This window comes from Oncorhynchus kisutch, linkage group LG27, assembly GCF_002021735.2.
Source record: "Oncorhynchus kisutch isolate 150728-3 linkage group LG27, Okis_V2, whole genome shotgun sequence".
In the NCBI taxonomy this organism is placed as follows: Eukaryota; Metazoa; Chordata; class Actinopteri; order Salmoniformes; family Salmonidae; genus Oncorhynchus; species Oncorhynchus kisutch.
Window position 1 is genome coordinate 14254022 of NC_034200.2, and position 23283 is coordinate 14277304.

General features: G+C 44.4%; 2 protein-coding genes across 18 annotated transcripts in view; one reads left to right on the forward strand and one right to left on the reverse strand.

The window, feature by feature from the left end:
• The window catches only part of LOC109871729 (guanylate kinase), a 31649-nt gene extending 28300 nt beyond the window's left edge, over window positions 1–3349 (forward strand). For all 4 annotated transcript variants that reach the window (XM_031807352.1, XM_020462707.2, XM_020462706.2 and 1 more), the window contains exons 2-7: window positions 227–340; window positions 441–482; window positions 647–882; window positions 1031–1115; window positions 1228–1313; window positions 1467–3349. In XM_031807352.1, coding sequence (XP_031663212.1) covers window positions 229–340; window positions 441–482; window positions 647–882; window positions 1031–1115; window positions 1228–1313; window positions 1467–1502 — 597 coding nt within the window. In that variant the 5' untranslated portion in view covers window positions 227–228 and the 3' untranslated portion in view covers window positions 1503–3349. The remainder of the gene's footprint in view (window positions 1–226; window positions 341–440; window positions 483–646; window positions 883–1030; window positions 1116–1227; window positions 1314–1466) is intronic.
• A 1669-nt stretch (window positions 3350–5018) lies between these two features.
• The window catches only part of obscnb (obscurin, cytoskeletal calmodulin and titin-interacting RhoGEF b), a 102590-nt gene continuing 84325 nt past the window's right edge, over window positions 5019–23283 (reverse strand). For 12 of the 14 annotated variants that reach the window (XM_031806443.1, XM_031806444.1, XM_031806446.1 and 9 more), the window contains 21 exons: window positions 23151–23183; window positions 22809–22907; window positions 22389–22607; window positions 22000–22167; window positions 21042–21098; window positions 19771–19910; window positions 19254–19454; window positions 19028–19104; window positions 18650–18820; window positions 17310–17469; window positions 17049–17165; window positions 15710–15874; window positions 15313–15471; window positions 14871–15048; window positions 14072–14185; window positions 13710–13877; window positions 13267–13369; window positions 12934–13063; window positions 12115–12208; window positions 11840–11882; window positions 5019–8166 (listed from right to left, as the gene is read on the reverse strand). In XM_031806443.1, the coding sequence (XP_031662303.1) occupies window positions 7029–8166; window positions 11840–11882; window positions 12115–12208; window positions 12934–13063; window positions 13267–13369; window positions 13710–13877; window positions 14072–14185; window positions 14871–15048; window positions 15313–15471; window positions 15710–15874; window positions 17049–17165; window positions 17310–17469; window positions 18650–18820; window positions 19028–19104; window positions 19254–19454; window positions 19771–19910; window positions 21042–21098; window positions 22000–22167; window positions 22389–22607; window positions 22809–22907; window positions 23151–23183 (3734 nt within the window). In that variant the 3' untranslated portion in view covers window positions 5019–7028. The remainder of the gene's footprint in view (window positions 8167–11839; window positions 11883–12114; window positions 12209–12933; window positions 13064–13266; window positions 13370–13709; window positions 13878–14071; window positions 14186–14870; window positions 15049–15312; window positions 15472–15709; window positions 15875–17048; window positions 17166–17309; window positions 17470–18649; window positions 18821–19027; window positions 19105–19253; window positions 19455–19770; window positions 19911–21041; window positions 21099–21999; window positions 22168–22388; window positions 22608–22808; window positions 22908–23150; window positions 23184–23283) is intronic. The other 2 variants (XM_031806454.1, XM_031806442.1) reach the window with 2 other exon arrangements.

Consider the following 23283-nt stretch of genomic DNA (forward strand, 5'->3'; position numbering starts at 1 on the left):
GTTTACTAGTTTCGTCATATGAAAAGGATAGGCCTAGGTATGTTTTTAGTCTCAAGAATGACAGCTGCTGCGCCGGGCCGTTTTCTCCTCGTGACACCAGTTCCAACCGTTTGTCTCGTTACATAACTCATGCCATGAAGACATGTAACCACCACACCCTGTGCATTCCAAACTCTGTTGGATTCTCTCATCTTACCCTCTCTCTCCTCCTCCTCCTCTCCCCCAGCTATGGCAGGACCCAGGCCAGTGGTGCTGAGTGGCCCGTCAGGGGCTGGGAAGAGCACGCTGCTCAAGAACCTGCTCAAGGAGTACGAGGGCGTGTTTGGCTTCAGTGTCTCGCGTAAGTGTGCTCTGCTCCAGTCCCCTGTTAACTGTGTAAAATGTCAGGGAGGTGTCAGTTCCAGAAATAAAATATCTAATTGTGTGCTCTCATCCTTTAGATACAACAAGGAGCCCTCGTCCTGGTGAAGAGAATGGCAAAGGTAGGTAGGGTTTTTAAACTCCACGATAGACACTTGTGCTCCAAATCCTCCTGTTGCATCACTTTTTAAAATTAGGACGCCCAAAGATGGTTGAAGCTATGCTGTCCCCTGTGTCTTTATTCCTTTCAATAACCAACCTTTTTAACATGAAATTGTTGTTTCAGATTACCATTATGTTACAAGGGAGTATATGCAGGCCAGCATCGACAAAGGGGAGTTCATTGAGAGCGCAGTGTTTTCAGGGAACATGTACGGGACGAGCAAGGCCTCGGTGCAGGCCGTTAAAGACAAGAACCTGATCTGCATCCTGGACATCGACATGCAGGGCGTTAGGGCTGTCAAGACGACAGACCTCAACCCCATCTACATCTCGATCCAGCCTCCGTCCATGAACATACTGGTGAGAGCCAGGAGGCATTATAAAATGGTGTACCAGGGACATTTGTGTGTTGTTTAACTTGTGTACAATTGGTTATATAAGTCCAATAACTCCTGATCTAAAGCTAACCCACCCATGATGATCTCCCTCTGACATTTTGGCATTTTAGGAGAAACGCTTAAGGGACAGAAATACTGAGTCAGAGGAGAGCCTCCAGAAACGTTTAGATGCTGCTCAGGTGGACATGGAGATAAGTGAGTCTGATTCTGCAGAGACTTTGGCCTAAAACAGAGTTGTATGTTTATAAATGAAATGTTGAGAAGTTCGGTAAGGATGTTGTCTAAAACGGTTCCCCCGATCTTTCAGGCAAGGAACCTGGCATATTTGACATTGTCGTTGTCAATGATAATCTCGACGATGCCTATGGGAAGTTGAAAGACGCCCTTATTGAGGTGAGTTTGTAGCGCCATAACAGAGCTGGGTATGATGGACTGGGCCATATGCACCATTTTAACTTAATAGATATTTGTCATATCTATAAATATGTCAGTGTTGATTTTTACCATCTCCAAAATGTCATCCTCAAACCTACTTTCTTTCTTCAGGAAATCAAAAAAGTTCAGAAAAACAACTTTTCTTAAGCGACGAGAAACCTGACAGCCATCCTTGCCACTCCTTACAAAATGGCAGCCCTCCTATTCCAATCCTGAACATTCCGTCAGATACCGGTGTTGGAAGGAACTACAGACAACCTGCCTCGCCCCGAACCACAGATGGTAGCCTTCTAAGTGCGCAGGAATATCTTTTTACATATTTGGAAGATAGAAGTGAACTATTTTGCTGTATTTATTTATTCGCCTGGTGGTCAGCTTAAAAGTTGTTGTATTTTGATCCACAAAGAAAAATACTCCATGAATGGTTGGTTAACCTGGGACTACCTTGTTTTATTTTACTATGAAGGAGTACTGCACACAGGAGTTTCCGCCGCCAAGTCATTCTTCTGTGCATCTACCAGTATTATAGCCCCTAAGCATTCTATTTGTATTCACTCTGGCCATAATAACAAGACTCATTCCACCTAGTGCTCAGCAAGAGTGGATCCTTGTATGGTATGTTCGCAAATGTCCCGGCTTGCCCCGAAGTCTAGCCCTGTCGGTACAGCTTCGGAACATTGCTGTTCTGTTCCTGTCTAACAGAACTGACCTGAAAATGTGGTTGTACGGAAATGCGTTGGTTGTCATTAGCCACAACACGGTTCCACAGCTATAGCCAGAAAGGTAAAGAATAGGGAGAGGCCCAGGCCTTTCATTCCTTTTAAGAGGGATTGTTGACCAACAGTATTGTCAACATAGAGCAGCTAATAACCAATCACAATGCCAGGGGCTTGGGCACTAGCTAACTCTGGCCCTTGCATCGTCATACAGGGAAGCACCATCCATTCATATACATTCATAGCCGATCTCAGGAAATGACTGTAACCTAGTTGCTGTTTGCTAGGGATCCCAGTCAACTTGTGTGTGAGGCAATCTGTTTGAAGTATCCCTGTAGGTTACCATACTTTTGAAATTATAGAATTACTTAATTTACCAATAAAACCGATTGCCAATTAGGATTTACAATCATGTTAATCACTAGAACAGCTATACAGGAAGCTGCACTTTGAGACAACGACTTACCCCGAATAGATTTTTGTTCACTGTTGTGCAGGCGTGAAACTTTTATATGGTTTTGTGTTCATCATTATTTTACAAATCTCACCTGTAGTATAATATGCAGTGGGTTATTTTGGACAGAAAACAATTGAATGAGAATAAAAGATCAATGGCATATTTAAATAACTGGAGCAAGTAGTGTCAGTCCTTAAAGGAGAATAAAGAAAAGCTTCGAACTAAGCACACGGAACATCGGCTTTACTTGAAACTGGCTACATTGAATTCCACAAACCGGTCTTAAAAAAGGCTACATTGTTTCAGCAGCTTTTGATGTCTTAAGTTTGTAGTTTGACATGCCTTGTTTAACAAGGCAACTTCCATTCACAACCCAAATTGAGTGCATTAGTAACTTTTATTTGACACAGGCTACTGTGGCCCATGACTAATGCGCCACTGCTTCTTGTCCTTTTGTGTTTGATCTCCCTTTGAACATGAAATTCATTACTTTGCACAAATGACTTAATGAAACTTATTTGACTGTTTGACTAACCAACGTTTCAATGATTGAAGGCTTGATTCAGTCTAAAGCTGAAGCTTGATATTCATTGATTGAATTTCCGTTCATTTCCGATTGCGCCAATATGCAGCGTTTACAGTCTCCACTAAAGCAGAAACATTGCCTTTCATTTGAAATCACTCTATAAAGCTGAACTTCACCGATGCATATTGAAGCCCTGCTTTGCATGTATACTTGTTTTCATTGGCCAGATATTGACAAGTCACCCAGCCTTCAAGTCCTTGTTTTACAACTGTAGTAAAGTCAAATAATGAAACTATTGCCTGGATATCTTATTTTATACACGTAGTGATCCAGTAACTGAAAACAGCCAATGATTTGCTGAACATTATAGCAGGTTGAAGGCCACGCACCTGACCTGAAATATGTAATCAATAGTTAGAGCTACCATTGTCGACTCCTAATTCTGGCTAGTATTTTAGCCCTACACTTTAACACTGCAACAAACAAAAACAGAGCCGTCCTCGCTGTCAACTGTTTATTTTCAGAAAACTTAACATGGTTAAATATTTGTATGAACATAAGATTCAACAACTGAGACAAACTGAACAAGTTCCACAGACGTGATGAACAGAAATTGAATAATGTGTCCCTGAACAAAGAGGGGGGTCAAAATCAAAAGTAACAGTGAGTATCTGGTGTGGTCACCAGCTGCATTAAGTACTGCAGTGCATCTCCTCATAGACTGCACCAGATATGTTCTTGCTGTGAGATGTTACCCCAGTCTTCCAAGGCCCTCCAATCCAACAGGTCCCAGACATGCTCAATGGGATTGAGATCTGGGCTCTTCGCTGGCTATGGCAGAACACTGACATTCCCGTCTTGCAGGAAATCACATACAGAACGAGCAGTATGGCTGGAGGGTCATGTCAGGATGAGCCTGCACTAAGGGTACCACATGAGGGAGGAGGATGTCTTCCCTGTAACGCACAGCGTTGAGATTGCCTGCAATGACAAGCTCAGTCCGATAATGCTGTGACACACTGCCCAAGACCATGACGGACCCTCCACCTCCAAATCTATCTCGCTCCAGAGTACAGGCCTCAGTGTAACGCTCATTCCTTTGACGATAAACGCGAATCCGACCATCGCGACTCATCAGTGAAGAGCACTTTTTGCCAGTCCTGTCTGGTCCAGCGACGGTGGGTTTGTGCCCATAGGCGACATTGTTGCTGGTAATGTCTGGTGAGGACCTGTCTTATAACAGGCCTACAAGCCCTCAGTCCAGCCTCTCTCAACCTATTGCAGACGGTCTGAGCACTGATGGAGGGATTGTGCCTTCCTGGTGTAACTCGGGCAGTTGTTGCCATCCTGTACCTGTCCCGCAGGTGTGATGTTCGGATGTACCAATCCTGTGCAGGTGTTGTTACACGTGGCCTGCCACTGCGAGGGCGATCAGCTATCCGTCCTGTCTCCCTGGCCACATCTGTAGTCCTCATGCCTCCTTGCAGCATGCCAAAGGTACGTTCACGCAGATGAGCAGGGACCCTGGGCATCTTTTTTTCAGACTAAGTTTTCATAACTGTGACCTTAATTGCCTACCGTCTGTAAGCTGTTAGTGTCTTAACGACCGTTCCACAGGTGCATGTTCATTAATTGTTTATGGTTAATTGAACAAGCATAGGAACCAGTGTTTCAACCCCTTTACAATGAAGATCTGTGAAGTTATTTGGACTTTTAGGATTTATCTTTGAAAGACAGGGTCCTGACTGATTAGTGTCACACTTTTGCCCCAGTCCCAGCTAACACACCTGACTCCAATAATCAACTAATCATGATCTTCAGTTTTAGAACGCAATCAGCTGTGTTTGCTAGGGATGGGGAAACGTGTGCACACCCCTCTGGTCCCGGAGGACTGGAGCTGTCCATCCCTGATAAACCAACCCACACATTCACCAGGAGTGAATAAAACAGGCCAATCATGTTCATCAGTTGCAATTAATTAATTTATTTATTTAGGGATATTCAACATTTATTTTCATTAACTAAACATGTGCAGGCAGTCAAACCCTATTTGTGCTTTATGTTGAATTTCTTACAGCAAACAAGTATTTAAATGCTTCTACAATATTTAGTTTTATCTAACAAAACATCACTCTTACTTTGGGAAACAGTAATTCACTATTTAAAACACGATATTGCAACAAATCCAGTGTGATCAATGACTCACTCCAAACTATGCAACTGCTCTCACCTGAACCGAATAAAGGATTGAAATGGCATTGTGTTAATCCGATAAACACTCAAATCAGCTAATACATTTCATGCGGTCACTTTTCTAAACATATTTTAATTACATTTTACTCCAAAGTAATCACAAATACTAAAAAAATGGTCTAAAGTCAATCCACTCTTCATTGCTCTCAAACTGATAATGAAGACTTGGCTTTCTATAAAACAAATGACCCAGGACAAGATGAATTATCCTATATAGCTGCATGTTTTGGATGTATATCACCTGAAGTAAATTGATACACTTTTTTATATGAGACCTGTATAACACAATCGTAGACCTAGATCATTCCACAGTCCAAACCACAAGTGATATATAGTTCGTGTAAATGTATCAACTCTGCACAACATGTAATTGACCATTTTAGAAATGTTTAAAACACTTAGACTTTATTCTGCATAGGAGGACAGACTACCCAATCTGAAGTACAATTAAATGATCCATGTGTCTGCTATTGAGAGAACATTGTCGACGTGTCGCACAATTCAGCAACTTCAGTAATCAATGCTTCTATCATCTTGTCAAAGTTATTCTTTTTGGGGTGGATTCCAGAATTACAACTCCTCTGTAACATTTCAAATCTGACTGCTCATTGGTTTGGTCAGTTACTGTTTGAGAACACAAACAGGCTAACTCCTGTGAAAGGAGAAACTATGTACAAACTGATATGCTACAAGTCAAGGTGGATACTCTTTCTTCATTCAACTTCAGCTGGAAACAACAAACAGAGAGACATACACTGAGTGTATAAAACATTAGGAACATCATGACAAAGACTGATCCCTTATTGATGTCAATCAGTGTAGATGAAGGGGAGGAGACGGGTTAAAGAAGGATTTCTAAGCCTTGAGACAACTGAGACATGGATTGTGTATGTGCGCCATTCAGAGGGTGAACGGGCAAGACCGGAAGATTTAAGTGCCTTTGAACGGGGTACGGTAGTAGGTGCCAGGCACACGTTTGAGTGTCAAGAACTGCAACGCTGCTGGATTTCACGCTCAACAGTTTCAGGTGTGTCAACAATGGTCCACCACCCAAAAGACATCCACCCAATTTGACAACTGTGGGAAGCATTTTGGCCAGCATCCCTGAGGAACTCTGTCGGCACCGTGTAGAGTCCACGCCCCGACAAATTGAAGCTGTTCCGAGGGCAAAACGGGGTGCAACTCAACATTAGGAAGGCGTTCCTAATGTTTTGTACACTTAGTGTAAAGTGCTGTACACTGATGTTCTCCTACAGGACAGAAGTTTAACATCAAGGAGCTAAAATTATAAACATCTGTCGCCCGAGGGTAAAGCAGATGGAGTTTTGAACTTGAAAATAGTGTCAGTCCATGTCGCAACAACTCATAATTATTGTATTTTTCAGTACATCAAATTTGTGGCAAGAAAGGCAGCAATAAATTGAAGGCTGGATAGTATACAATGGCGTTCGGAAATCATTTAGCCTAAACATATCCAACCCCTTTGGATGTTTGTCCTTTAAAGTCCAAACGACTGACTTCCTGTGTCTGCATTTTACTTTTAGCCGGGTTGCTTGAAAATGGAATGATTCGCCATTTGCAGTAAAATGCAATGTTAGAATATGCTTTTTAACACTTAACTAGAAAGGTTCCCATTTAAGACTAAAAGGGCTATTGTACGTATCACAGAATAACAACAATCTGCTTGGTTCTAATCCAGCTACTTATTTTCACACACTAAATTATTGGTTTTGATATGGGTTATTCTTGCTAATCTGAAGAGTGACTGACTTGCCCACTGACGTGTAGACTTTAGTTTTGTAGCTCTGCTGCACTCCCTCCACTCTCTGCACCTCAGAGCAGTACAACGGCTTGACCTCTAGCTTGGCGTGGCTGACCTGGATGGGAATCTCCCTCCTGGACTGACCTCCGCTGGGGTGGTGGTTGTAGTTGTGGTGGGGGCCGGCCGGGGAGAACATGCTTCCTGAGAGGTGATCTCTAAAGCGGCTGAAGAAGCCCGGCCTGGGCCTCTCCCTAGGCATCCCCACAGGCCTCCCTACGTTGAGCAGCACCGGCTGGCCCACAGCAGAGCCCCCAATCTCCCTCTGGAGCACTGAGATCTCGCAGGGCCTCTCGGGAGGTGATGAACGGGTGTTGGAGGAGCCGTAGGTCTCCCCCTCCTTGGGGACGTAGTCCTCCAGGTCCTCCAGGGTGAGAACGCGACTGCCCTCGGTCAGGATTTTAGGCTCCAGCTTTCTGGGTGTGTTGTCATCGTCATCCGGTTCTGTGATGAAAGCCTCTTGCTGCTCTTCTAGCCAGGCCTCGTCCTCTTCGTGTTCATGGTCGTTAGGAATTAGAAGCGAGGAGACCTCGTAGGCCTCTCCACTGATTCCAGGGGTGACCTCGGACCCATCCACTGCCACGTCATCATCCTCCTCCTCATCGTCCCAGTACAGAGGCTGTGCCCCCTGTAGCTCGGAGTGGTTCTGCAGTTCTACAAGGTTGTTGTTGGAGTTGTTGGCGTTAGGGTTTGCGGACCTCTGTGGCCGGGTGGAGGAGGGGGTGTGTGCCCGCTCCGACCCGGCTGGGGAGACACCTCTCCTGGAGGGCCTGGGCGACTTGTTGACCTTGTACTCAATGATTTCCTCTACCTCCACCCACTTGTTCTCCGCAGCCCGGGCCCCTGCGGCCCCCTCGGGCTCCGTGACGTACAGGGTGGGGATGGTGGTCTTCCTGTTGGTGGAAGCCTGCCTCCTCTGCCTGGCCGCGGGGGTGGTCTGGTGATCTGGGGTAGAGGTTTGGGAGCGGTTGAACCCAGATGGAGACAGGCCACGACGCTTCATACGGGTGTTCTTCACCACCGTGGTTATGGTCTCCTCTCTGGAGGGAAAGGGAGATACCTAGTCAGTTGTACAACTGAATGCATTCAACTGTTAACGTGCCTTCCGCATTTAACCCAACCCCTCTGAATCAGAGGTGCAGAGGGCTGCCTTAAATCGGCATCCACATCTTCGGCGCCCGGGGAACTGCCTTGCTCAGGGTCACAACGACAGGGACACAGCACAGTGGGTATGAGAGAGGGACAGATCAGAAGGTACGAGAGGAATAGCACAGAGGGTATGAGAGAGACAGCAGAGAAGGTGTGAGAGGAATAGCACAGAGGGTATGAGAGAGACAGAAGAGAAGGTGTGAGAGGAATAGCACAGAGGGTATGAGAGAGACAGAAGAGAAGGTGTGAGAGGAATAGCACAGAGGGTATGAGAGAGACAGCAGAGAAGGTGTGAGAGGAATAGCACAGAGGGTATGAGAGAGACAGCAGAGAAGGTGTTTGAGGAATAGCACAGAGGGTATGAGAGAGACAGCAGAGAAGGTGTGAGAGGAATAGCACAGAGGGTATGAGAGAGACAGCAGAGAAGGTGTGAGAGGAATAGCACAGAGGGTATGAGAGACAGCAGAGAAGGTGTGAGAGGAATAGCACAGAGGGTATGAGAGAGACAGCAGAGAAGGTGTGAGAGGAATAGCACAGAGGGTATGAGAGAGACAGCAGAGAAGGTGTGAGAGGAATAGCACAAAGGGTATGAGAGAGACAGCAGAGAAGGTGTGAGAGGAATAGCACAGAGGGTATGAGAGAGACAGCAGAAGGTGTGAGAGGAATAGCACAGAGGGTATGAGAGAGACAGCAGAGAAGGTGTGAGAGGAATAGCACAGAGGGTATGAGAGAGACAGCAGAGAAGGTGTGAGAGGAATAGCACAGAGGGTATGAGAGAGACAGCAGAGAAGGTGTGAGAGGAATAGCACAGAGGGTATGAGAGAGACAGCAGAGAAGGTGTGAGAGGAATAGCACAGAGGGTATGAGAGAGACAGCAGAGAAGGTGTGAGAGGAATAGCACAGAGGGTATGAGAGAGACAGCAGAGAAGGTGTGAGAGGAATAGCACAGAGGGTATGAGAGAGACAGCAGAGAAGGTGTGAGAGGAATAGCACAGAGGGTATGAGAGAGACAGCAGAGAAGGTGTGAGAGGAATAGCACAGAGGGTATGAGAGAGACAGCAGAGAAGGTGTGAGAGGAATAGCACAGAGGGTATGAGAGAGACAGCAGAGAAGGTGTGAGAGGAATAGCACAGAGGGTATGAGAGAGACAGCAGAGAAGGTGTGAGAGGAATAGCACAGAGGGTATGAGAGAGACAGCAGAGAAGGTGTGAGAGGAATAGCACAGAGGGTATGAGAGAGACAGCAGAGAAGGTGTGAGAGGAATAGCACAGAGGGTATGAGAGAGACAGCAGAGAAGGTGTGAGAGGAATAGCACAGAGGGTATGAGAGAGACAGCAGAGAAGGTGTGAGAGGAATAGCACAGAGGGTATGAGAGAGACAGCAGAGAAGGTGTGAGAGGAATAGCACAGAGGGTATGAGAGAGACAGCAGAGAAGGTGTGAGAGGAATAGCACAGAGGGTATGAGAGAGACAGCAGAGAAGGTGTGAGAGGAATAGCACAGAGGGTATGAGAGAGACAGCAGAGAAGGTGTGAGAGGAATAGCACAGAGGGTATGAGAGAGACAGCAGAGAAGGTGTGAGAGGAATAGCACAGAGGGTATGAGAGAGACAGCAGAGAAGGTGTGAGAGGGATAGCACAGAGGGTATGAGAGACAGCAGAGAAGGTGTGAGAGACAGCAGAGAAGGTGTGAGAGGAATAGCACAGAGGGTATGAGAGACAGCAGAGAAGGTGTGAGAGGAATAGCACAGAGGGTATGAGAGACAGCAGAGAAGGTGTGAGAGGAATAGCACAGAGGGTATGAGAGAGACAGCAGAGAAGGTGTGACAGGAATAGCACAGAGGGTATGAGAGAGACAGCAGAGAAGGTGTGACAGGAATAGCACAGAGGGTATGAGAGAGACAGCAGAGAAGGTGTGACAGGAATAGCACAGAGGGTATGAGAGAGACAGCAGAGAAGGTGTGACAGGAATAGCACAGAGGGTATGAGAGACAGCAGAGAAGGTGTGAGAGGAATAGCACAGAGGGTATGAGAGAGACAGCAGAGAAGGTGTGAGAGGAATAGCACAGAGGGTATGAGAGAGACAGCAGAGAAGGTGTGAGAGGAATAGCACAGAGGGTATGAGAGAGACAGCAGAGAAGGTGTGACAGGAATAGCACAGAGGGTATGAGAGAGACAGCAGAGAAGGTGTGAGAGGAATAGCACAGAGGGTATGAGAGACAGCAGAGAAGGTGTGAGAGGAATAGCACAGAGGGTATGAGAGAGACAGCAGAGAAGGTGTGAGAGGAATAGCACAGAGGGTATGAGAGAGACAGCAGAGAAGGTGTGAGAGGAATAGCACAGAGGGTATGAGAGAGACAGCAGAGAAGGTGTGACAGGAATAGCACAGAGGGTATGAGAGAGACAGCAGAGAAGGTGTGAGAGGAATAGCACAGAGGGTATGAGAGACAGCAGAGAAGGTGTGAGAGGAATAGCACAGAGGGTATGAGAGAGACAGCAGAGAAGGTGTGAGAGGAATAGCACAGAGGGTATGAGAGAGACAGCAGAGAAGGTGTGAGAGGAATAGCACAGAGGGTATGAGAGAGACAGCAGAGAAGGTGTGAGAGGAATAGCACAGAGGGTATGAGAGAGACAGCAGAGAAGGTGTGAGAGGAATAGCACAGAGGGTATGAGAGAGACAGCAGAGAAGGTGTGAGAGGAATAGCACAGAGGGTATGAGAGAGACAGCAGAGAAGGTGTGAGAGGAATAGCACAGAGGGTATGAGAGAGACAGCAGAGAAGGTGTGAGAGGAATAGCACAGAGGGTATGAGAGAGACAGCAGAGAAGGTGTGAGAGGAATAGCACAGAGGGTATGAGAGAGACAGCAGAGAAGGTGTGAGAGGAATAGCACAGAGGGTATGAGAGAGACAGCAGAGAAGGTGTGAGAGAGACAGCAGAGAAGGTGTGAGAGGAATAGCACAGAGGGTATGAGAGACAGCAGAGAAGGTGTGAGAGGAATAGCACAGAGGGTATGAGAGACAGCAGAGAAGGTGTGAGAGGAATAGCACAGAGGGTATGAGAGAGACAGCAGAGAAGGTGTGAGAGGAATAGCACAGAGGGTATGAGAGACAGCAGAGAAGGTGTGAGAGGAATAGCACAGAGGGTATGAGAGAGACAGCAGAGAAGGTGTGAGAGGAATAGCACAGAGGGTATGAGAGAGACAGCAGAGAAGGTGTGAGAGGAATAGAACAGCTTGTTTGACACTAGGCCTACATAGGCATGGTGTTAATTAGCATGTACACACACACACACACACACACAGAGAGCATAATGGAGTCTTGCCTACTCATACAAATGAGAGGCTTTGCCTGCGATGGTACATGAGTTAAGGAAAACGACTAGACACAAAAAATATTAATTCTTTACGCATTCAATATATGCCGGCTCCTTGGAAGTTATATTTGGGGTTGAGTCCCTCTCACACTCAGGGTTCAAATACTGCATGGCCATGCATGCAGAAGCCAAAGGGGGACACCCACAAGTATACATGCTTCTTCTAGCCTGCTTCATAAGCTGGTCACACTTACATGATGATGGTTTTCTTTGGTATTTTAGTCTCCTGCTCGGTGACTACAAGGAAAGCAGGATTGGGCTTATGGAGTTAGCCAGACAAATAAATAGCTAGCTAATGTTTATGACAAAAGACGACAGTATCTAAATTGTTGATGAACTGATGGTACGTCTTTTTCTTTGAATTATTGTGGCATAAGGCATACATTCTCTACAGATGAAGTATCTGGTCAAATAGGAAAATGACTCAACTAATGCACCACGGTATATGTATGAAAGGGAGTATTCCTACCTTCGATGGTGATCGCCTGCTCTCCTCTCCTAGTCACAGCAGAAGGAAGGCACAGATCAGCTGCACACCTAGCACTGCCCAGTCGATTAGACAACTGGGATGGGCAGGGAGGAGAATACATTAGGCTCACTTAACCAATGGCTTCATCTTATCATGGTAATTTCTCATGAAGATGCAATTGCATGCAAAACATCCAAAGCATGTAAACACTGTTACATGTTACCTCTACTATTTGTCTCTGGTTTTCATTTATATTGACCATTCACAAGTGATACACTTAGGTTGGCAGCAATTCCGGTGAGGTGGCTTGCAAGTCCAGTGTTTTACAACTGTATGGAATGGTTTCCTGGACCCAGATTAAGCCTAGTCCTGTCATGCCCTGACCTTAGAGAGACATTTTATTTCTCTATTTGGTTAGGTCAGGGTGTGATGTGGGGTGGGCATTCTATGTTTTCTGTTTCTATGTTTTGGCCGGGTATGGTACTCAATCAGGGACAGCTGTCTATCGTTGTCTCTGATTGGGAATTATACTTAGGCCGCCTGTTTTGCCACCTTAGTTGTGGGTAGTTGACTGTTAGTGGCCTGTATAGCCCTAATAAGCGTCACGGTCATCGTTGTTGTTTCTTGTTTTTGTTGGCGACATTCTTAGTAAAAAGAAATGTACGCTCACAACGCTGCACCTTGGTCCAGTCATTTCCCTGACGATGTTCGTGACAAGTCCTGAATTAAGAATGTCTATTGAAAGTACATTCCAGTCCAGTACTAGGCGTTATCTGCCTGGGGAACAGGCTCTATATTCTTTAACTGTTATAGGCCTACCTCACATTCATAATGTCCCAGGTCTCTCTCCGTAGGGCCTTTAATGACTAGGACCAGTACTCCACTACGGGACTCACTGTAGGTCTGATACTTCTCCTGGTCAGTCAGCAACCTGCCCTCCTTGAACCACCTGGCCAGAAAACACACAAAACGGTTTATTGAGAGCTCTCAAAAAGGTTTATTTCAATACTTATTCATTATCTTATGTATACTTATTAACCATTAAGAATGGGTAACATAATGACGGCAGTAAGAAGAAACAAATGCCACAGTCGGATGTAATTAAAAAGTTTGAAGAGCCTATCAGAGGGGTGTGGTGGGGTGTACTTGTACCTGATCTTGGGGCTGGGAGCGCTCTGGATGGTGCAGGAGAACTGAGCATCCTCACCAATGGTAAAGACAGCATTCCTCATCTTGTTCACAAAACGAGGAGGCACTACAACACACACACACACGCTTAAAAATAGTGTTCTTCTCTCATAAGAATGACAATTATCATCCTGGACAAGCAAAGTATCCCTCACTCTAAGCTGCTGGGAGGAGCTATCGGAGGATGGGCTCATTGTAACGACTGTTATAGAATAAATGTAACGGTATCAAACATATGGAAACCATTTATTCCATTCCAGCCGTTACAATGAGCCCGTCCTCCTATAGCTCTTCCCACCAGCCTCCCCTGATGAATAGCCATGATTCTCATGAATAGTCTGCCATATTCACTTTCGCAAGATCAAGCCCGATGTTAGTGTCATATCCCCTCTGTAATGGAGACTGACCTTGGACAGTGATCTTCCCCAGGGTGCTGGCGTTGCCTGCGGTGCTAGTGGCGAAGCACATGTACTGTCCAGAGTCATCCGCTGTCATGTTGTCCAGGATCAGGGTGCAGGAACCGTCAGGGTCCTCGATGATGATGTGGTGAGGGTCGGCCTCCACCGCATGCCCATCTGTCATCAGAGAAGGAAACAGTGTGAACACATGAGATGTTTCTACATTCATGCAGTGTGACCACAGTATGTGGAGAAAAACAAACGTGTCATGTATGTTACTGTATATAGTTCATTGATATTCTAAAACTCCACACACACACACACACACACCTATTGCGTATGCACAGTGGTCTCGCTGGTGCGTCTCTTACCCTTGTACCAGGTGACCACAGGTTTGGGTACTCCAGTAACCTTGCAGGCCAGTTTCACTGTCTGTCCCAGCTCCACTGTGCAGTCAGCCAGAAGCTCATCAAAGTCAGGCATACCTGGACAGGTAGAGGCATGAATTTACACATCAATCTAACCTGAGTGGAAGGATGACACATTTTATTCAATGACCGGTCAAATAATGGTATGCAATTTAAAAATATAGTTGTTCGATGGTAAAGGTTAGATCACAATGTGCTATGTCGTCAAACTATGCCTCTGTTTGTCTACTGTGCGTGTCAGGTGGATCTGACTAAATGTGTGTGTGAGCATGTGCTGTGTGTGTCGGGGTGGATCTCAAATCAAATGCTATTCGTAACATGCTTCGTAGACTAACAGGAAGATAAAAAATGTAACAAAAAATACAAATAGTGACATTGAATAACAAATAAAAATAACGAGTAAAAAATAACATGGCTACACTGATCTGACTGAATGTGTGTGTGTCGGGTCAATCTGAGTGAATGTGTGTGTGTCGGGTAAATCTGAGTGAATGTGTGCGTGTCGGGTGGATCTGAGTGAATGCGTGTGTGTCGGATGGATCTGAGTGAATGTGTGTGTGTCGGATGGATCTGAGTGAATGTGTGTGTGTCGGGTGGATCTGAGTGAATGTGTGTGTGTCGGGTGGATCTGAGTGAATGTGTGCGTGTCGGGTGGATCTGAGTGAATGTGTGTGTGTCGGGTAGATCTGAGTGAATGTGTGCGTGTCGGGTGGATCTGAGTGAATGTGTGTGTCAGACTCACTCCAGCCGGGCATGGTATAGCGCTGCTGCAGGTCCCTGAGGTCTCGCAGCCAGGAGTTCTTGATGATGACGGTGCGAGCCTGAAGCGTGTACTTCCTGACAGAGTCCTCGCGCTCGTGCCAGATCTCAAAGGCCCGGTCGTCACCCTCCACTGTCTCATTCACGTCTATGTTGTTCAGCTAGAGAGGAAGACAGACAGACAGATAAGCAGTAGTCATCCTCGAGACAAATTATTGACTTTATTTATCGGTTCGTAAATCCTTTCCATGACATAGGAAGAGTGACAACGACGATATATTCTCTCCATCAGCAATAATCTTTTACTATGTCAACCCTGAATACCTGATTGGAATTTGATGGTATTTCTTTAGTACCTTGCTTCAGTGGATGGCCATGCTGAGAGATCTGAAGTATAACAGAAAGGGCAATAAACAGAATCTTACCTTCATCATGTTCTTAAAGACGTAGCCCTGGGTGTCTGTGTTGGAGTCTCTCTTGGATTTGCAGATGACGACATAGTTTTTGAAGAGGAACGCGTGTCGACGGTGGCCTCTGGAGGAGGACCTTACCCCAGGTGCACCCTCCCACATCATGAAGGGTCCCTGTCACAAAACACAACATCACATCTCACCACATATCAACTCAAGCCAAGTTAGACTATTTAGGCCCCAACTGATACAGTAGCTCTAATACGTAAGTCCTTAGTCAAAGACTCCAATTCCCAAAATGGGAATTCAGTTTATGATTTAACTGGGGCTGTCATTTTGGTCACGTTTCTCTTGTAAAAGAGGTATTCTGACCTCAATAGGACACTTGTGACATTGTTTCCAGATGAGTCACCTGTCTGATGGGCTCCCCCAATACATCCAGAGTGGCAGGGTAGTTCTCTATCATGGAGACGTGGTGTGTGTTCTCTGAACGCTGAGGCAGTGATGAAACCATGGCATAGGCCTCCTCCAGCAGGCAGCAGTTCTGACCGTTCCGGGCCTTGTTCCTGATCAGCTCCTACAGTCACAGGAATGGGCACAATGATTTAAGATGAATAATAGCAGTAATATTCCAACCAGGTTCTAATGAGTACATTTTCCCATTATAAAAACATGGTAATCCCAGCTCTGGTGCATTCATTCATACTGTGTGGAATTGTGCATGTGTGGTAAGAACAAAGAATAGGGATAGATTCACTCATTCGGGAACGGGCAATAGTGAAATGTGATACATTAAATATCACTAACTGTGTAAAACAATAATTGACATTGAAACGCTAGGGTTGTACAATAACATTATGTGCGACCCTCAGGGACCTTGGACATTAAGGGGATGTGTAACATTGAGTATAGGAGGGACGGGCTATGTAATGTGGAAGGGAGGGGTAAGATTCTTTAATTAACTTCTTCGGGATCGGTGTCCCTTCCACAGGACGGTTGAGCTAACGTAGGCTGATGCGATTAGCATGAGGTTGTAAGTAACAACAACATTTCCCAGGACATAGACATTTCTGATATTGGCAGAAAGCTTAAATTCTTGTTAATCTAACTGCACTGTCCAATTTACAGTAGCTATTACAATGAAATAATACCATGCTATTGTTTGAGGAGAGTGCACAATTTCAAACATGAAAAGTTATGAATAAACTAATTAGGCACATTTGGGCAGTCTTGATACAACATTTTGAACAGAAATGCAAAGGTTCATTGGATACACTGATGCCATCTAGTGGCCACAATCTAAATTGCACTTGGGCTGAAATAATACATTATGACTTTTCTCTTGCATTTCAAAGATGGTACAAAAAAATACAAAAAAACGGTTGTTTTTTTACCAGATCTATTGTGTTATATTCTACTACATTCCTTTCACATTTCCATAAACTTCCAAGTGATTTCTTTCAAATGGTACCAATAATATGCATAACCTTGCTTCAGGGCCTGAGCTACAGGCAGTTAGATTTGGGTATATTATTTTAGGCAAAAATTGGAAAAAAAAGGGGGCTAATCCTTAATAAGCTGTCATTCTTGTTTAGTTTTTTCATGAATGTGTATGTTTGATGTTGTCTGACCTATGCCATGTCTCTTACCATACAGTGCATCTCCTTGTACGTAAAGTAAATATCTGTGAAAATCAGACAATAAAGAAATACCTAATTCCCTATTTACAGCATTAAAGGGTGATCGCTCACCTTGAGCGAGGCCTTGTACTTCTGGATTCTGTCCAGGGGTTTCTGTAGGTATGCATTAATGCTCAATACAGGCCCTTCAGCAGGGTCGGCACTGGCCTGCTGTTTGTCTGTGTACTTCTGTGACAGGGACACAGACAGCAAAGGTTTAGAAATGTGGCCATTACTAGCCTTACTTCAGCAAGCCAATATATTAACAAAGATGACAACACAAACACATTTATGACCATTTGTGTTAACAGTATTTGTGAAGGGTTCACTTGCCTTGAAGAAGTGGTGTACGGTCTTGTCACTGATAGCGGCCTCTGCCTTTTGCTGGCCTACGAGGTACTGGAGGTATTTCTCAAAGCCCTCCCCGCTCCTCAGGAAGCGCATGGCCACGTCGTCATCAGTGTCGCACTCGCGCAACTTAGGGAACATGAACCTGCACAACACACATTATGGGGTCAATTCATTTAGCAGCATAATGGTAGTATATAATGGTAAAACATCAATACAATATAATTATTTCTATACAGGTATTATAAAGGGTTTATGAAATCTTTTTCGGGATAAGGGGCAGGATTTCCACTTTTGGATAAAAAGCATGCCCAAATTCAAGTTCCTGCTACTCATCCCCAGAATATAAGATATGCATATTATTGGTAGATTTGGATGGAAAACACTCTGAAGTTTCTAAAACTGTTTGAATCATGTCTGTGAGTATAACAGAACTTATGTAGCAGGCAAAACCCTGAGGACAAACCATTCAGATGTTTTGAGGTCACGGTCTATTCAATGAATTTTCATTGGGAAACCAGATTTCTAAGAGACTTGTTTGCAGTTTATACCACTTCCACTGGATGTCACCAGTCTTTAGAAATTGATTGAGGTTATTCCTTTGTGTAATGAAGAAGTACAGCCATCTTGAACAAGATGCGCAAGACCAGAAAGCATGCTTGAGTTTGTTGTCTTCCTGTATTGAACACAGATCATCCCATCTTCAATTTTATAGATTATTTACGTTTAAAAATACCTAAAGTTGTATTACAAAATTAGTTTGAAATGTTTTGGCAAAATTTACAGGTTAACTTTTGAGATATTTTGTAGTGACGTTGGTCAAGTTGGAACCAGTATTTTTCTGGATCAAATGATGGAATTAATCGAACAAAAGGACCATTTGTGATGTTTATGAGACATATTGGAGTGCCAACAAAAGAAGCTCGTCAAAGGTAAGGCATGATTTATATTTTATTTCTGTGTTTTGTGTCGTGCCTGCAGAGTTGAAATATGCTACTCTCTCATTGTTTACTGTGAGAGTATGCTACTCTCTCATTGTTCACTGTTATTTGTGCTATCATCAAATAACAGCATATTATGCTTTCCCCGAAAAGCCTTTTTGAAATCTGACACGTTGGCTGGATTCACAACGAGTGTAGCTGTAATTTGGTATCTTACATGTGATTTAATGAAAGTTAGATTTTTACAGTATTTTATTTGAATTTGGCGCTCTGCATTTTCCCTGGCTATTGGCCAGGTGGGACGCTAGTGTCCCGCCTATCCCAGGGAGGTTTTTAATTAATCCAGAAAAAGTTGCTGTTTATAAACAGGCCAGCTGTACTTACTCGCTATGGAAGGCCTTGATCTCGTGGATGTTCCTGAAGATGGCCTCCTTCTGGCTGGTGACGTCAGATGGGGCGTCAGGGCTCTCCACCTGCTTGACGTGGTGGGAGGTGAAGAAGTCCATCTCTTTGACAAACTCTGCCTCGCTGTTGATCATGTCCTGGATCAGTTGGCTGGGGGGAAGACAGAGCATTATGGATATATTATGGTTTGCCCTTGAGTGTGGTGGTGTTTCTTGCTTGTGCACAACACAGGCCCAAGCACTTATTTGACACGAGTTCTCATTGAGTTCATTTACTGAGTGTCTTAGTCACGAAAAGTTGAGTCTCAGGTTAAGTTTTGGGACTAATAGAAGATTGCTTGAGAAGGTCTAGACTCACAGTAGTCTTCTTTTGTACTCTCCTTCTGAGACCTCTTCTCCACCTGTCTCTGGGACATCACCAGCATCAGCAGACAGCTAGCCCACAATAGTTTAAATAACATTAAGAACATAATAACACTTAACAAAAATAGGTGGCGAGAGAGTAGATTAGAATGAACAGAAAATGGGGAGCGGTAGATGCACAATATTGGTACTAAATCAATTACTTAGATCTTGAAACAAACCTTGAGTTTCTTGTCCAGGTAGGCAGGTGACACCCAGCCCTGGCGGGATGGGGTGGTTTTGGTTGGTTTGGTCCGGACCAGCCATTTGAGTGGATGTGCCGAGTCCAGAACCTCCACATACTGGCCCTCCTTCAGGGAAATGGTCTCTTTGTTGGGGATGGTGGGGTTGTAGTCAGCCGTAGCCACATAGATGTCAAACATCTGTAGAAGGAGGAGGACATCAGACACAAAGTCTATAACTAGCATGCTTATAAGTGCTCACATTGGCAGAGTGACTTTTATCTATAAGAGATTTGCCCAGAACTGGGTTCGCTGGAGGTGCAGGCCAGTTGAGGCTCTTTGCTGCACTTGGAGCTAAAATGAATAAGTCAAGTCTGTATTCTATAGCCAAATCCAATCAAAAATATCAGAAAGAGAAAAAACGTGAAGGAAAATAGACCCATTCCAGCGTCATTAGAGAGGCCTCTAATGACAGTCATGAACTGGAATGACGGATTCTCCTTCTATGGTTCCATACCTCTCCCCTGGCATCAGGGTCGTCAGACTCAGAGGAGGAGTCTGCGAGAATGGAGCTGGGGCGAGAGCGGCCGTGATGGGGCGAGGCGGAGGGTGTTTTGGTCTCATCGTCGCTATCGCCTCCCGGGACACGTAGTGAGGCTGGGGGAGGAGGGGGGTTCAGAGGGAGACAGCCAGCAGAACATACAATACACACACACACACACACACACACACACAGTAGAGACATAGGCCTATATACTGTACACAAATTCACAGAAAGTGGGAATTGGCCACTGAAACACCCACAGACCACCTGGAATGCGTAGCTTTCTTGACCCAGAAAATAAGGTGGATATTTTATCTATTTTATTATCAATGTCAAAACTGTATATTTTTGAGTCAGTACAATTAATTATTAAGATTTCCCAAAAGGTTAGCTAAGCTACACATTAGTACCATCAAACAGTTTTGCTGCTACTGCACAAGTCATTTGATTTAATAGTTTTCACTATTACAAACTAGTTAGTTTTCCAGATGCATGCATAAGATGCTGTACAAATAAGACGCGTGGTCTTAAGGACTGGCCATACATGTCTGAGTGTCGGCATATATTCCAGCTACGGTATATGCTTTGCCGAGTATCAATTTCAAAGCCATTTGAATCATATGCTCAGGTAATCACAGTTACCTGCTGAGCCAATACAAAACGTATTCCACTCATGCATCTAATAAATATTATGGAGCGCAAAAACATAAAGGGAGAGATATCTGATCACGTATATATATATATATATATATATATATATATATATATATATATATATATATACACACACACACAATCATCATATATACTGAGAATGATGGAACTGTTTTGATGACAGCTTTGTCCACCACTTTACAATGGAATCCTGGCCGTTTTGTCTCAAAATCTTCGACTGTGAAATACTGTATCTTACTTAATGCCGTCTTAGACAAAGAATAATACCAGTACATTATTTCCACAAGTCATCACCTCAGGCGATAGCCAAGATATCCTCACTGTCGTGCAGCATGAACAGAGGGACGCCACTTTCTAACCCCTTTGTGGTTTCATGCCAAGTACTCCTCTTTTAAATGAAACAATTCAGAGTAAGACCGGCGAAGACAGATTGCAGAGAAGAGAACAGAGCATAAGCTTCAACGTCAAGAAGCAGATCAAAAGCGACACTGACTAACTTGTGGAAAGAATGTACAGTATATGGCTTTCAGTGAGAGCAACTGAGATCTTGATGTACTGTGGATACATACTGGAGGCTTTGGGCCATGCTTCAATCCACTGGAGCACTTGATGGTTCTGTGCGCTGTCTGAATAACAGATTAACGATTGGATGAGAGCACGTGAGTGAATTAATGGATGGGATGGATGGATGGAGGGGGGGAAGGATGATGAAATGAAGGAAGGACAGTCGTAAGGGAGGAAAGGGTGTAGGAATCCACACGTTGCTCAAAACACACACAGGACAAGCATTGGTGAGTGCAAGGAAAGAGAAGAAGGCATCGTTGCTTATATAGAAACACACAAAGGAAATTGCGAGCAGCGAGAGGCAAAGTGCATGACATTTTCCTTGAGCTGTTCATTCTTAAAGCCTGCCCAACGATCTATTAGGAACTGACATATCCACTGACACAGGAGTGCAGCTGTGGCATTGTTGGCATTGTTAGCTGGCCCTGTGGCTAATGGACTGCATGTGGGATAAGAGTAACATGTCATAACATGACAAACTGTTATGAAGTGTTATGACATATAGCTTATAATGTTTATGACAGAATTGCAAAATTACAAAGGCAATGGATATATACAATTTGAATTTAGACTTCTTCAGTGACAATGTATATATTTTTATGATGCTATAAAACACTATCAGAACATACTCTGTGTTACTAGAGATGTACAGATGCAAATGTTTTTACCAGCAAAAAAAGCACACCCACAGAAACCTTTTCCAATACATCAGGACTATTCCACCATTATTTCCCAGATATTACACTGGAAATATTCATTTTAAAATGACTTATTCTATAAGTAACTAGAGGCAAATGAAAGGTAACACATCAATTCAAAATAAATTCTAATCAAATCGCAAAGTGCATTTACTTTACCTTAAATACACATGAATAGTGGAAGAACATTTATTTAAAGAAAATGTTCTCACTGTCCTCTATTTTGGAGCTTTGATGGAACAGTCCGTGACACATTTCGACTCACCTTGGCTGATCTTGGCAGATACCATCTCTGTGATCTGAGAGGTGAGTTTCATAAGAAACTCTTCTGTTCCAACTTCACCTAGATAAGGCATTCTTCTGCCAGCATCCTCCACTGGAGGGCTGATAGTAATACCCAGAGGGATTTTGGTCTCTTCCTTTGGTCGTGGCGCTACGACAGAAAGCAGATCATACATTAGGAATGTTTCACATTAGAACTCGCCATCTGCCACGTACCTCATTATTATATATATTATAATGATTACAAAAGCATGTATCATTATGTTTTCCTATCCCATAATATGTATTGGGGACCCCAAGGAAGACTAGCTGTTGCTAATGTAACAGCTAATGGGGATCCAAACAAGTACAGTATAGTCTTCCATTTCTTACCATCCTCTACCTCAAAGTGGGCAGTGCAGATGGACTGGCCGGCCCTGTTGGTGGCAATGCAGGTGTAGGTGCCGGCGTGCTCAGAACCCGCATCCATGAGGATGAGGCTGTGTTGGCGCCCAGACCTGGCCACCTTATATCCCTTAGTGTCTGGCTTGATCCACAACACGTCCTCAGCAGACTCCTCTTTCAGCCACGTCACCATGGGGATGGGAGAACCTTGGAGAGGTGAGAAACACAGTGGGACTTGGGTATTCACATGCATGTTGTATGATGAATAGTCTCTCCTAACAGTGGTCTGTGGACTGGCATGTATTTTTGTATGATGAATGACCATATCCTTTATGGACGCATACTGTATCTCACACATGACCCTGATTCTTGTCCTGGCAAAAGAGAAGAGTGTTGCGGATACAGTACCTTCCACTCTGACTGACAGGGTGACACTGGCTCCCTGTTTCACCTTCCTGTTGCTAAACTTCTCCAGGAACCGTGGCGGCACCAGAGGCACCTTGGGATCTAGGAAGTAAAACATGGATGCAGATCAGCGTGACAAGTTATTGGGGCGGCAGGTAGCCTAGCGGTTAAGAGCGTTGGGCCAGTAACCTACGGTCACTGGTTCGAATCCCTGAGCTGAACTAGATGAAAAATTGCTCCGGATCAGAGCGTCTGCTAAATGACTAAAATGTCAAAGGTAAAAAAACGAAATAGGTTGCAGCGTAAGAATCAATCAATTGGTATTATTTAGTGATAATTACATACCATGCTCTTCTACAGGTGTGAGCTCTCCTGGACCTGTTGAAAGAGTGTCATCGTGAATTCGGTAAACACAAGAATGTTGTGTATAAAATAACATGCACATCGCAATGTAGACTAAATACTTTATCCAAAGTAG